We start from the raw sequence: 14,883 nt of genomic DNA, 5'->3' as shown, positions 1-14,883 counted from the left end.
TTCATGGAAAAGAATGAAAGAAATTTTACCAAATGGTAAGTTTGTTATGTACAAATATGTGTATTTTTATACAATTAAAGGGCAATAACTCTTAATTTACAAAATAAATCCGAATGAAATTGTGTGTACACAACCACATTATGGTGATCTAAATTCTGTTTAAGTTTCATAGTTCTAAGTCAAATATATCAAAAGTTATGATGCAGAAATTGCCATATTTATAGTACCCTATATAGTTAATACTAAAAACTTCTAAGGGCCATAACTCTGGTGTTACTTGGGCAATCTGACTGAAACTTGACGGGCCGCAAGAACTCATAGTGGTGAACACGTATATGAAGTATTAAATAAATATTCCCAACCATTTCCTAGATATGGCTCCGGACGGACGGAAAGACGGAAGGACGGACGGACGGACGGAAAGACGGACGGAAGGACGGACAACGCCAAAACTATATCCCTCCGACTTTCGTCGGGGGATAATAACCCCTTAAACATTCTTTTGTTAAAGCACACCTGTACATCATGAATGATCCCCTGTGAAAGTGCGATTCATTGGTTCATGATAAGAATTGATGCCTAACATGCAATATTTTCAGGATATGGGGGCATCCATAGCCAAGCGGTTAAGGAAACTTTGAAACACTTCCCCCTTATTGTCGTATATTTGAAGCTTGGCTTGTGATGAAGAATAATATTCTGTGAGGAAGATATTTAGCTAATGTATAAGGTTGTTAGTTCTACCCAGGTGCTTACTTGTACATTGGCTGTATGTCTACAAATATTCGAAGTAACTACCAGCCATAAACAACAGCTGTGGGAGAACAGCAATGCTCACTATTCAAAAGCCTGGTCGCTTGGAAAGTATCATTTATGAACACCAAAAGTTTAAGAAAATGCTTATAACTATTTGAAAAGGTAAAATAAAGTTATAAACACAGTGAACGAGAGTGTGGAGTTCCACAAGTGGCTACTGAGATCATAGCTTACATAAAACAACTTAAACAGAAATTACTAGGTCCAAAATGGGTTTTTCGTTGTACAAATGCAAGTAGTAGTTATCAAACATGTCAACTGTTTGTTGGATCCTCACAATTAAAAAGCATGTGAAGTTTCAATCAAGTCCTGTTAGCAGTTGAAATACCACTTATATACAAAATCTTAACCAAATCGGCGCATGTACCCTGACAAATGGGTGACTGCAATAGTTCTACTTATTCTTCAAATAGGTATCTCCTATTCTTTGAATGGCCAAGCTAAAAATGACCTGATTATACACTGTTTTGTTCTTTTTTGTGGGATTTAATGCCAGTTTTCAGCAGTATTTCAGTCACTTGTATATAACTTTGTCAGTAACCAAAACCGAAGTTCTTGGATTCTTCATCAGTATTAATTTGAGCTGCACCACGAGAAAACCAACATAGTGCATTTGCCACCAGCATGGATCTAGACCAGCCTGCGCATCCGCGCTGTCTGGTCAGGATCCATGCTGTTCGCTAACGGTTTCTCTAACTGCAATAGGTTTTGAATGCGAACAGCATGGATCCCGGCTAGACTGTGTGGATGCACCGGCTGGTCTCGATCCATGCTGGTCGCAAATGTACTTTGTTTGTTTTCTCATGGCGCGGCTCAATTCATTCTCCATAAGTAACTGATAACATTATCACATAAATCCGAAGATACTGAAAAACTTTACCTGATCCTTGGATGACATTTTTCCTCTGGGCTAGAGCAGCCGCCAGGGCTCCAACAATACCACCTGAGGATTCAGCAGCAGGGGCTGGGTTACTAGCAGCATCCACCTGAAGAAGATAAAAAGATAAAACATACACATAGACCAGTAAAGATACACCCAGTCTTAAAAAATATATAGCATACACATAGTAATATAAAGACACAGTATACACATTGAACTGTACAGATATAGTATGTAGTTATACTTTCAACAAACACATAATAAAGATACAGCATACATATAGTAATAATACATATAGAAATATAAAGATACAGTTTACACAATGTCATAGAACTGTACAGACACAGTACACAGTCTTCTTAAAATATTCAGCATACACATAACAGCATACATATAGAAACATATAAAGATACAGTATACACAAAGAAATGTATAAAGACACAGTTTACAAAAAGTCATATTATGAGTCAGAATACACATACTAAAACTAGAGCCGTCACAGGAGTGACGAATTATACCCCAACAATACGACCTTGTCACAGAAGTAAGACAATGTCAAAGTCGAACCTTAAAATCAATATGGGTCATCTGTTGGTTATGATCAACCTCCCTAGGCCCAAGCATTCTCAAGTTATCGTTTTGAAATGGTTTAACTGTTCCTGGTCACTGTGACCTTGACCTCTGACCTACTGATCTCAAAATCAATAGTTGTCATCTGCTGGTCATGACCAACCTTCTTATCAACTTTCATGATCCTAGGCCCAAGTGTTCCCAAGTTATCGTCCGGAAATGGTTTAACTGTTCCGGGTCACTGTGACCTTGACCTTTGACCTACTGACCTCAAAATCAATAGGGCTCATCTGCTGGTCATGACTAACCTCCCTATTAACTTCCATGATCCTAGACCCAAGTGTTCTCAAGTTTTCATCCGAAAACCGTTGAACTATTCCGGTTCATTGTGACCTTGACCTTTGACCTACTGACCTCAAAGTTGAACTTGACCTGTATTTTATGATGTTACACCTGTGTACCATAATTTATGATCCTTGGCCCAAGCGTTCTCAAGTTATCATCCAGAAACCGTTTAACTGTTCCGGGTCATTGTGACCTTGACCTTTGACCTACAGACCTCAAAGTCAAAACTGACCTGTATTTTATAATGTTTCACCTGTGTACCAAAAATTATTTAAATCTGTCAAACCTTTCATGAGTTATTGTCCGGAAACCATGAAAACCAACTGACAGACCAACAGACAGACCGACAAGCTCACTCCTATATACCCCCCAAACTTTGTTTTGTGGGGGTATAATAAATCATACACATAAAAGATACAGTATACAAACAATAATATAAAGATAAAGCAAGTTCATTCCTGATCACATGACCACTGCAGAGGCAACTACTCAGTCTTTTATTAAGCATTCTTGGGGATGCAACTTACTTTTATCCTTAAAGTTCTTAAGTTATAAAACTTAAACATAAAATATTACCTTAAAAGTTCACATTTTGTTGCTTTCCTATTACAAATCTTATGAAACAAGAATTGTCAGAAGGACAGCTTGCTTGACTAGTAGAATGTAAACAAGAACTGTCACAGGAGATAGCGCCCTTGACTATTTCGATGCTGGATAGTGAAACTGGGCACATCAGAGGAAGCTGAAGCTGTCACTGGAGTGTTTAATGACTCTAATGTGGATGAAGATATTGGACAATAGCTTAAGTCTGTGTCAAATGTATTTAGTAATACCAGAGATTGAGATAAAGGGTATCAAAACACGAGATATGTATAAAAGGGACATAATTCATGGAAAATTTCTGCAAAAGTAATGCACCATGTGTCATACCATCAGGGGTCAAATTAAGCAATATTTTCTACTACCGGTAGCTAAAATTAGCTAGTGTCTTTTTTGTTCACTAGCTAAAAGGGAAAGCTACTGGCTTAAGTTAAACGTTACAGTAATATTCAATTATGTATTAATATTTTACTCGACCCAACTTATTACATGATTAATTTCTGTAGGTAACCAGTCACAAACAAAAATATTTTCTACTAGCTATAAATAGCTAGCAACATTTTTATGAAGTTACCAGCTAAAGTTAAAACCTGAGTGGTGTACTAATGCAAGCTATTCTAATTTTGCATTATTATGTTGTTTGTAATCATTCTTATGCGTACATCATTGATGAACAATAGAAAAGCAATAATTATTATAAAAATAATAACGCTCCTGTCATGGTGAAAAATGTATACTTTTTTATTAAAGTTTTGAAGACATTTGCTTGGTATCTTTTGACTAGCTAAAATAAGCTTGTATATTCGAAGACCACTAGCTATTCTAAAATTCCACTAGCATTTAGCTTGTATGTTTGTCTCAATTTGAACCCTGTATCATGCAGCTAATAATGTGGAACAACTTTTCAAAGTTTGAATCAAATCTATTTAGTAATAACAGAGACAGAGCAAAAGTGCAACCCAACTTGAACCTGAAATTCTTCGTAAAAAGAGGGTATAACTCATACCGTATTGGCACCAGCATTATGGACCTTGTGTCACACGATGTGGGTGATGATTTGGAACAACCATTTGAAGTTTTAATCAAATCCATTTAGTAACAACAATGATATGGTGAAAAAGCACCAAAGTTTTTTATGGACCTTGTGTCATATGGTGAGGATGGTGATGTTTTTCTAAGTTTGAATCAAATTTATTAAGTAATTAAGAAGCAAGGTTATAGTGAAACTGCACCAAAATTAACCTGAAATTCTAAGTAAAAAGGGGGCATAATTCATGAAATATTGGTGCAAGTGTTATGGCCCTTGTGTCATATGAGGTGGGTGATGAAGTGGTACAACTATTTTAAGTTTGCATCAAATCTTTTTGGTATTAAGAGAGATAAAGTGGAAGTACATCATAACTTTAACCTGAAATTCTAAGTATAAAGGGGGATAATTCAGAAAATATTGGTGCAAGAGTTATGGTCTTTGTGTAAAATGATGAGGGTGATGATGTGGAACAATTATTTTAAGTCTGAATTAAATCCCTTATGTAATCACAGAGATATTGTCAAAATGCATCAAAATTAACATGAAATTGTAATTAAAAGGGGGCATAATTCATGTTAAAATTGGTGCCAGAGTTCTGGACCTTGTGTCATATGATGTGGGTGATGATGTGGATTGTTCTAACTTCGAATCATATCCATTTAGTAATAACTGAGACTGAGTGAAAGTGCACCAAAACTTTAACCTGAAATTCTAAGTAAAAAGGGGGGATATTTTATGAAAGATTGGTGCTAGAGTTATGACACTTGTGCCATATGATATGGGTGATGATGAGGAATAAATTATTTTAGGTTTGAAGCAAATCCATAAGGTAATTACAGTGATAAAAAGAAAGTACATCAAAACTTTAACTGAAGTGCGGACGTGGAAGGATGTCGACACTGATGCCATCGCGGGTTCAAGTACGATAGTTGAGCTAAAAAGGTTCTATTTTGTAGGTGGTGGTGGGTGGGTGGTTATGTAAGTAACAGTGTAAGATAATTGAAGTAAAAATATGCAGAAGTTGTGGGGGAATGTAATAAGGGAGTTTAAGAATTCGTATGAGATGTTAGTGTGTGAAATAAAGAAACTGAGTAAGGTGCAGGGTAGACATGAAATCGGGGTTGGGGTAGTGAGGTGCAGGGTAGACATGAAATCGGGGTGGGGGTAGTGAGGTGGAGGCACGGGGGATATGCCGAAATCTGAGAAACAATATGATATTTCAGTGTGAAGAATGTGAATCTTCTTTTTGTTTATTTATTTTGAGGAGGGAGGAGATGGGGAGGGGAAGGGGATGTAATGGGTGGGGAATAGGGGTAGAAGAAGTGAGGGTATTGTTTAAGTGGGGATATGAGGGATGCCTGTACTAAGTAACACTATGAGATATAAATTAAATTGAGAAGTATACTATAAAACTTTAACCAACAGTATTACAAAATACAAACTAGAAAATGCTTTTGTAAACAAGAGATCACAGAGTGATCTTGGCGCCCACCAATGTGCCATTTTTGAGAATTCCAAATTTTAAGACTTACTGACTAGCTCAAGGTCAAATTTCATTTCCGTACAAAACACTGTGCATGTGGTCAAAATTCGAAACCTGTAGCTTGAGAAATGTGAAAGTAGGTCACTATATCAATTTCAAGGACAAAGTTCTTTGTACACAAAACTATGCATGTGCATTAAGTTTGAAGGCTGTAGTTTGATAAATCTGAAAGTAGGTCACTAGGTCAATCTTAAGGTCAAAGTTTATTTTGGTACACAAAACTATGCAAGTGGTCCAAATTTGAAGGCTGTAGCTTTAGAAATGTGAAAGTAGGTCACTAGGTCAAAATCAAGGTCAAATTACACTTCAGAATACAAATCTATACAAGTGGTCCAAATTTAAAGCCTGTATATTCAAAAATGTGAAAGTAGGTCACTAGGTCAATGTCAAGGTCAAAGTTTGCTTCGGTACACAATCCTATGCATGTACGTCTAAATTTGAAGCCTGTACCTACAGAAATGTGAAAGTAGGTCAATCTTAAGGTCAAAGTTCATTTCGGTACACAAAACTATGCAAGAGGTCCAAATTTGATGGCTGTAGCTCGAGAAATGTGAAAGTAGGTAACTAGGTCAAAATCAAGGTCAAATTTTATTTTGGAACACAGAACTATGCATGTGGCCCAAATTTGAGGCCGGTACCTTCAATAATGTGAAAGTAGGTAACTAGGTCAATGTAAAGGTCAAAGTTTGTTTCGGTACACAAAATTATGCATGTGGTCCAAATTTGAAGGCTGTAGCTTGAGAAATGTGAAAGTAGGTCACTAGGTCAAAATGAAGGTCAAATTTCATTTCGGAACACAAAACTATGCATGTGGTCCAAATTTGAAGGCTTTAGCTTGAGAAATGTGAAAGTAGGTCACTAGGTCAAAATCAAGGTCAAATTTTATTTCAGAACACAGAACTATGCATGTGGTCCAAATTTGAAGCCTGTACCTTCAAAAATGTGAAAGTAGGTCACTAGGTCAATATCAAGGTCAAAGTTTTTTTCAGTGCACAAAACTATGCATGTGGTCCAAATTTGAAGGCTGTAGCTACAGAAATGTGAAAGTAGGTCAGTAGGTCAAAATCAAGGTCAACTCATGTCAAGGTTCATCTTGCCACTCAAAACCATACAGGTGGTCCAAACTTGAAAGTTGTAGGTTATTGACAAGAAGATTTTAAAAGCTTTTCCCTAAATATAAGTCTGTATGAACCATGTGACCCCCAGGGCGGGGCCATAATGGACCCTAGGGGATGATATGAACAAACTTTGTAGAGAACCACTAGATGATGCTACATTACAAATGCCAATGCCCTAGGCTTTGTGGTTTGGACAAGAAGATTTTCAAAGTTTTTCCCTATATAAGTCTAAGTAAACAATGTGACCCCCGGGGCGGGGCCATATTTGACCCTAGGGGAATAATTTGAACAATCTTAGTAGAAGACCACTAGATAATGTCGCATACAAAATATCAAAGTTCTAGTGTGATTTTGGACAAGAAGATTTTCAAGTTTTTCCCTATATAAATCTATGTAAATTATAGAAATAAACAAAGGGCCATAACTCACTAAAGAATTGTTGAACCAGTCTGATTTTCAGGGGGACACAACTAGGGTACCAATACATCATTCCGACAAAGTTTGGTCAAAATCCCCCTGGCAGTTTCTGAGGAGATGCGATAACGAGAAATTGTTAACGGAAGGACGGAAGGACGGACGTCGGACCACGGACGCAGAGTAATTTGAATAGCCCACCATCTGATGATGGTGGGCTAAAAAGCGCATGTCTCCCCCAATGCAAAGTCCTATAGGCAAGAAGTCAATAGGGGTCAGGAGTGAAAGTCAAAGAGACACTGATGGTTGGCTGCAATAGGGATCATCTACTTGGCATGTCCAGTCATCCCGCTAAATTTCAACACTCTTGGCCTAGTGGTTCTCAAGTCACTGTTCAGGCTCCTGTGACCTTGACCTTTGATCAAGTGACCTCAAAATAAATAGGGGTCATCTACTCTGCATGTCCAATCATCCTATGAAGTTTCAACATTGTAGGTCAAGTGGTTCTCAAGTTATTTCCAAAAAATGATTTTACATGAACAGGCCACTGTGACCTTGACCTTTAACAGACTGACCCCAAAATCAATAGGGGTCATCTACTATGCATGTTCAATCATCCTATGAAGTTTCAACATTCTGGGTCAAGTGGTTCTCAAGTTATTGATCGGAACTGTTTATCAATGTTCAGGCCTCTGTGACCTTGACCTTTAACGGAGTGACCCCAAAAACAATAGGGGTCATTTACTCTGCATGAACAATCATCCTATGAAGTTTCAACATTCTGGGTCGAGAGGTTCTCAAGTTATTGATTGGAAATGGTTTTCCATGTTCAGGCCCCTGTGGCCTTGATCTTTAACAGAATGACCCTAAAATCGTTAGGGGTCATCTACTCTGCATGACCAATCATCCCATGAAGTTTCATCATTCTGGGTTGTGGTTCTCAAGTTACTGACCGGAAATGGTTTTCAATGTTCAGGCCCCTGTGACCTTGACCTTTCACAGAGTGACCCCAAAATCGTTAGGGGTCATCTACTCTGCATGACCAATCATCCTATTAAGTTTCAACATTCTGGGTCAAGTGGTTCTCAAGTTACTGACCGGAAATGGTTTTCAATGTCCAGGCCCCTGTGACCTTGACCTTTAATGGAGTGACCCCAAAATCGATAGGGGTCATCTACTTTGCATGTACAATCATCCTATGAAGTTTCAACATTCTGGGTCAAGTGGTTCTCTAGTTATTGATCGGAAATGGTTTTTCATGTTCAGGCCCCTGTGACCATGACCTTTGATGGAGTGACCCCAAAATCAATAGGGGTCACCTACTCTTCATGATCAATCATCCTATGAAGTTTCAACATTCTGGGTCAAGTGGTTCTCTAGTTATTGATCGGAAATGGTTTTCAATGTTCAGGCCCTTGTGACCTTGACCTTTGACAGGGTGACCCCAAAATCAATAGGGGTCATCTACTCTTCATGACCAATCATCCTATGAAGTTTCAACATTCTGGGTCAAGTGGTTCTCTAGTTATTGATCGGAAATGGTTTTCAATGTTCAGGCCCCTGTGACCTTGACCTTTGACGGAGTGACCCCAAAAACAATAGGGGCCCTACAACCCTATGAAGTTTGAAGGTTCTAGGTCAAATGGTTCTCCAGTTATTGCTCGGAAATGAAGTGTGACGTACGGACGGAAGGACGGACAGGGCAAAAACAATATGTCTCCTGGGGGAGACATAATTACAATACCATCACTTATGTGAGGTTTGATGATAATAAGAGCAGTACTTTAACTTATGAATAGTGAAACTGAGAATCTGAATGCAACCGCAATGCAAACACCAGGGTGAGTGCAATAGCCTCCAAATTCTTTTAATAGTCAAGCTAAAAATTGACTTACAGTATTATCTTAAATATTCGAGTTAAGATCTTGAAATGTTTGTCTGCCATCAACATCCTTAGAAATACATCTTAATCATAAGCTGATTTACTTACACGTTTAAGAGTAGTTCCACCTCTGATCTGACTCAAAAGTCCACCCCTTGCATCTGTTGAAGCAACACCCTGACCAGCATCTACATGTTTCAGTGTTGTTCCTTTGTGGATTGCATCTAGAAGCCCTCCTCTACCAGAATTTGAAGGGGGAGGAGGTGGCCCACCACCACCTGAAGACATAGGAGGTGGTGGTGGCGGGGCAGGAGCAGCCATGGGTGGGGGTGGTGGAGCAGGGATGTTTGCTGGTGGGGGAGGGGGTGGGACTCCTCCTCTATTTGGAGGTGGTGGTGGTGGGGCAGCAGCTGGATGTCTAACTACTGGGGGAGGAGGTGGTGCTCCCATGCCTTGCCTGCCTGGGGGTGGAGGGGGTGGGGCTGCCATTCCGTGTCGTCCTGGGGGTGGAGGTGGTGGGGCTGCTCCACGATGTACAGGAGGAGGTGGTGGTGGCGCTGCATTTCTGGCAGGTGGTGGTGGTGCCCTTTGTCCAGGAGGTGGAGCTCTTGCTGCTGGAGGTGGTGGTGGGGGAGCTGAAATATCAATTATAAAAAAACACAAAATTGAAACAGACACAGGCACCACATATTTTCTCTCAAGCACATAAGAAACAAAGACACACACATCACACATAAGATTTCTCAATAATTTGCATTCATATCTAATTTCCTATTCATATTTATTTCAGCTGTCAGTTATATTTAGAACATTATGTAAAATCGACACCTGGCATACGCAAACACAACTGCCATGTCCGAAGACAAACAGAATGTTGTTTATCAATCAATTGTTAAACAGATTTTAATTAGGACTCAAATAATGACATTTATCCTGCAGCATTATGTGCCAGACTCTTAATAAATATTCATATACCAGCTGCTTTTTACCCTTCCCTTTTGTCTTATCAATCTCTACTGTATAATTTAATTCCATTATAACACATACTAACATCTGGCAACAATGGCTTATGTTATTCAAAATGCATAAGCCATCAAAAGCTGTCAAAACTTTAATCAAATAAAATGCACAACTGACTCACCTGCATCCTGGGAAGGTGCCGCAGGAGGCTGTCGCCTTGCAAGATCCTCCCTTACAGCATTAAGACCACCATGCTTGTCGACAAAGTCGTAGATAAAGTCCATGGTTTCCTCGTCCACCTGCGACTGGTCATCAATACCAATCTGCTCAAACAATGTCTTCATTTCCGGATCCAACTTCTTCATCTGTAAATATAAACAAGGAATTTCAAACAAGTCTTTCAGAGCCAAGATTATCATTTTGACTTTGCATTAACTTGAAGTTGATAGTAATATTCTGTTTTTCAAAAAATCAAATTCATCACTGATCTGAACTTCCTCAAATTATCACTTAAAATTTAAAGAAATGTTATGCAAAAGAGTATGCATTATGAGTTATCAATAAAATGAAAAACTGTTTCTCTGTTTGTTTGTTTGTCTAAAGACGACTGCCTCAGATGTATTGTATCTTTCAAATCATCATGAAAAACATTCATCACACCTGTGAGATTGGACTCACAAACTCCTGGCTCGATTCTTCACTCTGTTTCTCAACCATCTGCACTGCCTCTTTCCTTTACAAAACTGATCAGTCATAATTGAGTTAAACTGACCTCCCTGCAAACTCTGGTAAGAAAACAAGCTTAATTGTGCCTTCTCCTCTAATATTCTCAAACTTACATCTAATCCAGTATCAGGATCCCAGCCTACGTGGCTGACATGTCGGAAGTCTGTTGGTGTACTGATGTCTTCCTTCGTCAGTTTCTTCTTCCCTTTATCTTTTCCTTTATCTTTCTTCTTCGGTGCTTCTTTCGCAGTGTTTACAGCCGGCTTGTTCAGTGTAACGTTGCTGCTGGCAGGGGGTGGTCCCGAACCTGCATGAGCATGTAATATGATTGTATCCAACCATTACCACATTCTTTAAAGGGGCATACCTCCATGCAGATTAATTTTCAAGAATATTTTAAAATTGCAAATACTGGTGAAAATAAAAACATCCAGATAATACCTCGTCTACCGTACTTTATGTTTACAAGTATTAACGACAGAATCCTCTTGATAACTTTTAATAGTCAAGTTGACATAAATCTAAGGTGTGCCCATTAAGGTAGTTCTGCACGTATGTAACAAGTATTTTTCTACAATGTAGAATTTTATTAAATCATATTTCATCAAAACATCATACTACCTGAAGGAAATTCAGCCAATAAAAATGATAGGGTCGTGTGCTTGATTTTTTGTTAGACCAATTTGAAAATATTGGACCTCTGGTCCATTTTCACAATTGGCTTTTATGGGAAAATTGCTCTTTTGGTGACATTTTTGCTCACAGAAAAAATTTCAAAATGTAGATTTTAATGAAATTTTGCCTAGTTGTATATCTACCTATTGTCAATCATATGGCCAAATAAAATGTATAGGTCCATGTGCTTGATTTTTCACAATTCGCAAAAAATCAATAGCAGTCCTTATGTTTCTGCTTATTTTATGTTATTATTTGGGAAACCTATCTATTGTCAAAATTAACAAAATGAGAGACAGTAGCGCTGACTGTTTAACATTTAATACAATCATGGTACATAATAAATTCCCAGCAATATTTAATTTACCCAAAACACGACTGGAAGTTGGAAGTATAATCTGTATCAACTTTAAAATTTAAGAACCCAAAAGAGCATTTTTTCCATCCCATGAAAACTAATAATGATACTTATATATGAGAGTCTGTGTGTACACCTCCTTTTTCACATTTTTCAATATCGTTACATGCTTGTTTCTCCATTCAACTAGTTGAAGCCTTTTTTCTGCAAGTAACTAACCTAGTGACATTTTGTCTTCAGAATACCTTTACAGAGAACCAGAGACTTTCTTACTATAAGTCTTGTGTTCTACAGGGCATGTAAAGTTTTTTTTTTACACAAACCTCTGACATAGCAAAAGGGTCTCTAATGGCCCCAACTGTTTGCTTAACTTACCTACATGAATGGTACCAGAATGAGCAGGAACAGGGGGCGAGGTAGCTTGTGAACCTCCACCTTGTTGCTTCTTCCTCTCTGTAAATTAACAGAACATAATTCAAAATCACTGACCCACACTACTGTATGAAAATCTATTCCAAGAGAATTTTTTTTTTTTTTTTTTTTGTAAAATCACTATTTCTTCCCAGGATGAATGTGTAAACTTAAAATTTAAAGATCAAATTTGCAACCATTAGAATTTTGATTAACAGTGTTCTTTCAAGACAGCCTACAGAGCGGACAATTTCATCTTTAAAGAAGAAAACAAATATAGTGTTGTCTCACCAAGCCGTTTCTTGTGCCTTTCCATCAATTTTTCTTCCAAAACTTTCTTGAACTTAGCTGCCTCATCTTCACTGGCAAAGTTCAAACCAGCCTGACAGTCCTGTGTATAATATAAAACAAGATATGGTTAATTTTCCTTAAAATGGTGTTTAACTTCTCAATTCCACTATCTAAATGATAAAAAAAGTTCTTACTATAGATTCTATTTTTATCTGATGTTTTAATAATATACTGCTCTTAAGCTCAGGTTCACTGACTTTTGAATGGACAGTTCTACTTTTCCAACACAATGAGAACACTGCTACACAAAATTTCGACTTTCAGCTAACAGAATTGGTGTCCATATTCGTAGTCATAAAAGTTATGAGAGAGTACATTTGTAAGAACAGCCTGACTCCATTTCATTGCTACCACATGCTCTTTATTTTAACAACATAAACTTAGTATCAAAGTTTATTTATAGTCACAGCTGGTGACTGATTCCTCTATAAGAATGTTAATAATTTTGGAGTTTTGATGTTTAAAGCAATATAAAAGAAGCTTCCCTCAGTTCTTTAGTGCAAATTGGAAAAGATACCCCAATTCCAGAAGCATCCACCTGGTTCCCAATTCCGAGAGCATTCCCTGGTTCTTAATGCACATGATGCAAAAGATACCCCAATTCTAGAATCCTTAGATGGTTTCCAGCGCATGATGAAAAAGATACCCCTATTCCAGAAGCTCCCAATGGTCCCTTAGTGCAAGATGAACAAGAGCTTATAAAACACGAAATGCCCCCCTTGATGCATTCAGTAACTGCACAAGGAACAGAAATTATTTGGTCACTGTGCACAGAAAAAAGATCTACTGTTCTGGGTCAATGTGACCTTGACCTTTGACCTACTGACCTCAAAATCAATAGGGGTCATCTGCTGGTCATGACCAACCTCCTATCAACTTTCATGATCTTAGGCCCAAGCGTTCTCAAGTTATCGACCGGAAACGGTTTAACTGGTCCGAGTCACTGTGACCTTGACTTTTGACCTACTGACCTTAAAGGGGTCATCTGCTGGTCATGACCAACCTCCCTATCAACTTTCATGATCCTAGGCCCAAACATTCTTGAGTTATCATCTGGAAACCGTTTAACTGTTCCAGGTCACTGTGACCTTGACCTTTGACCTACTGACCTCAAAATCAATAGGGGTTATCTGCTGGTCATGATCAACCTCCCTATCAACTTTTATAATCCTAGGCCCAAGCGTTCTTGAGTTATCATCCGGCCGATGGGTCTACGGACAGACAGACCGACCGACCGACATCTGCAGAACAATATACCCCTCCTTCCTTGAAGGGGGGCATAAAAAGATATCCTAATTCCAGCAGCTTCTCCTGGTTATATTTATGTAGATGTTGTAAACATCCTACCATGAACTTCATGTTAATGCCACATCCAAAAGTAGCTGGAGGAATAAAGGGATGCAACCCCTTGTTTTCTTTTTATCTGTGTCTTACTACTGTTACCATCAAGTGGACTATTGTGTCACATATTCCAATCAATACATGTAGTTTGTTACAATACATGTACAGAAGTTACTTTGTAGCATTGTGAAAAATGATACTAGGACTTACATGTGCTTCAAATGTATGGAAGTATTCTCTTGGTGCCTTGTATTTGAATTGGGTATAAATCTCTTGTTCCCATAGCATCTGTTTGCTCTGAAATCGATTAGAAATTGCACTACATGATTGTGCAGTGATTTTAAAAAACTGGTCAGATTTCCAAAAGCAAATTAAAAATGGCCAAAGTCAAGAAACTGTAACTGCAATGAAATGACAAAGTTCAATTAGATTGTGCTTTTAGTAATTTTTTTTTTTAACAAAAGAGAACTTTTTTTTCATTTACTGACTGTAATGGATTAACTTATATTATATCAGTTTATACTGATTTAATTTTGGTGAATTGTGAATTACAACTTATTCATCATTCTCATCACCTAATTACCTGATGTAACTAGTCTCCCTTTTAATGCTGAGTGCAAAGCACAGGAGCTACTTCTAACATTTTTCATGCCTTTGGTTGGATACGGTCTGGGAGCAAACTCATGACCTACCATACTTAAAAGTGGACGCTTTATCACTTATCTACCAAAGTAGTTCAAATGGATTTATATCATAATGCCGGAATATTAAGAGTAAAGTAGTACATTTTCAAGTGCACTGTTTCTTCCACGATTCAAATTCAGCCTTTCTTGTTGAATGCTCAGGGCTTCAGTTCTATTGTA

At 38.0% G+C, this 14,883-nt stretch overlaps 1 protein-coding gene across 1 annotated transcript in view; it reads right to left on the bottom strand.

Annotated features, from left to right (window-relative positions):
- LOC123528823 (actin nucleation-promoting factor WASL-like) overlaps positions 1-14,883 on the bottom strand; it is a 34,668-nt gene that overhangs the window by 4,710 nt on the left and 15,075 nt on the right. Inside the window, exons 3-9 of the mRNA XM_045308848.2 lie at positions 14,231-14,317; positions 12,620-12,719; positions 12,293-12,370; positions 10,998-11,191; positions 10,340-10,523; positions 9,307-9,833; positions 1,697-1,802 (exon numbers count right to left, since the gene is read on the bottom strand). Coding sequence (XP_045164783.1) covers positions 1,697-1,802; positions 9,307-9,833; positions 10,340-10,523; positions 10,998-11,191; positions 12,293-12,370; positions 12,620-12,719; positions 14,231-14,317 — 1,276 coding nt within the window. The remainder of the gene's footprint in view (positions 1-1,696; positions 1,803-9,306; positions 9,834-10,339; positions 10,524-10,997; positions 11,192-12,292; positions 12,371-12,619; positions 12,720-14,230; positions 14,318-14,883) is intronic.

The sequence above is a fragment of the Mercenaria mercenaria genome, chromosome 13 (assembly GCF_021730395.1).
Source record: "Mercenaria mercenaria strain notata chromosome 13, MADL_Memer_1, whole genome shotgun sequence".
Lineage (NCBI taxonomy): Eukaryota > Metazoa > Mollusca > Bivalvia > Venerida > Veneridae > Mercenaria > Mercenaria mercenaria.
This window is presented reverse-complemented; position numbering and strand designations above follow the sequence as displayed.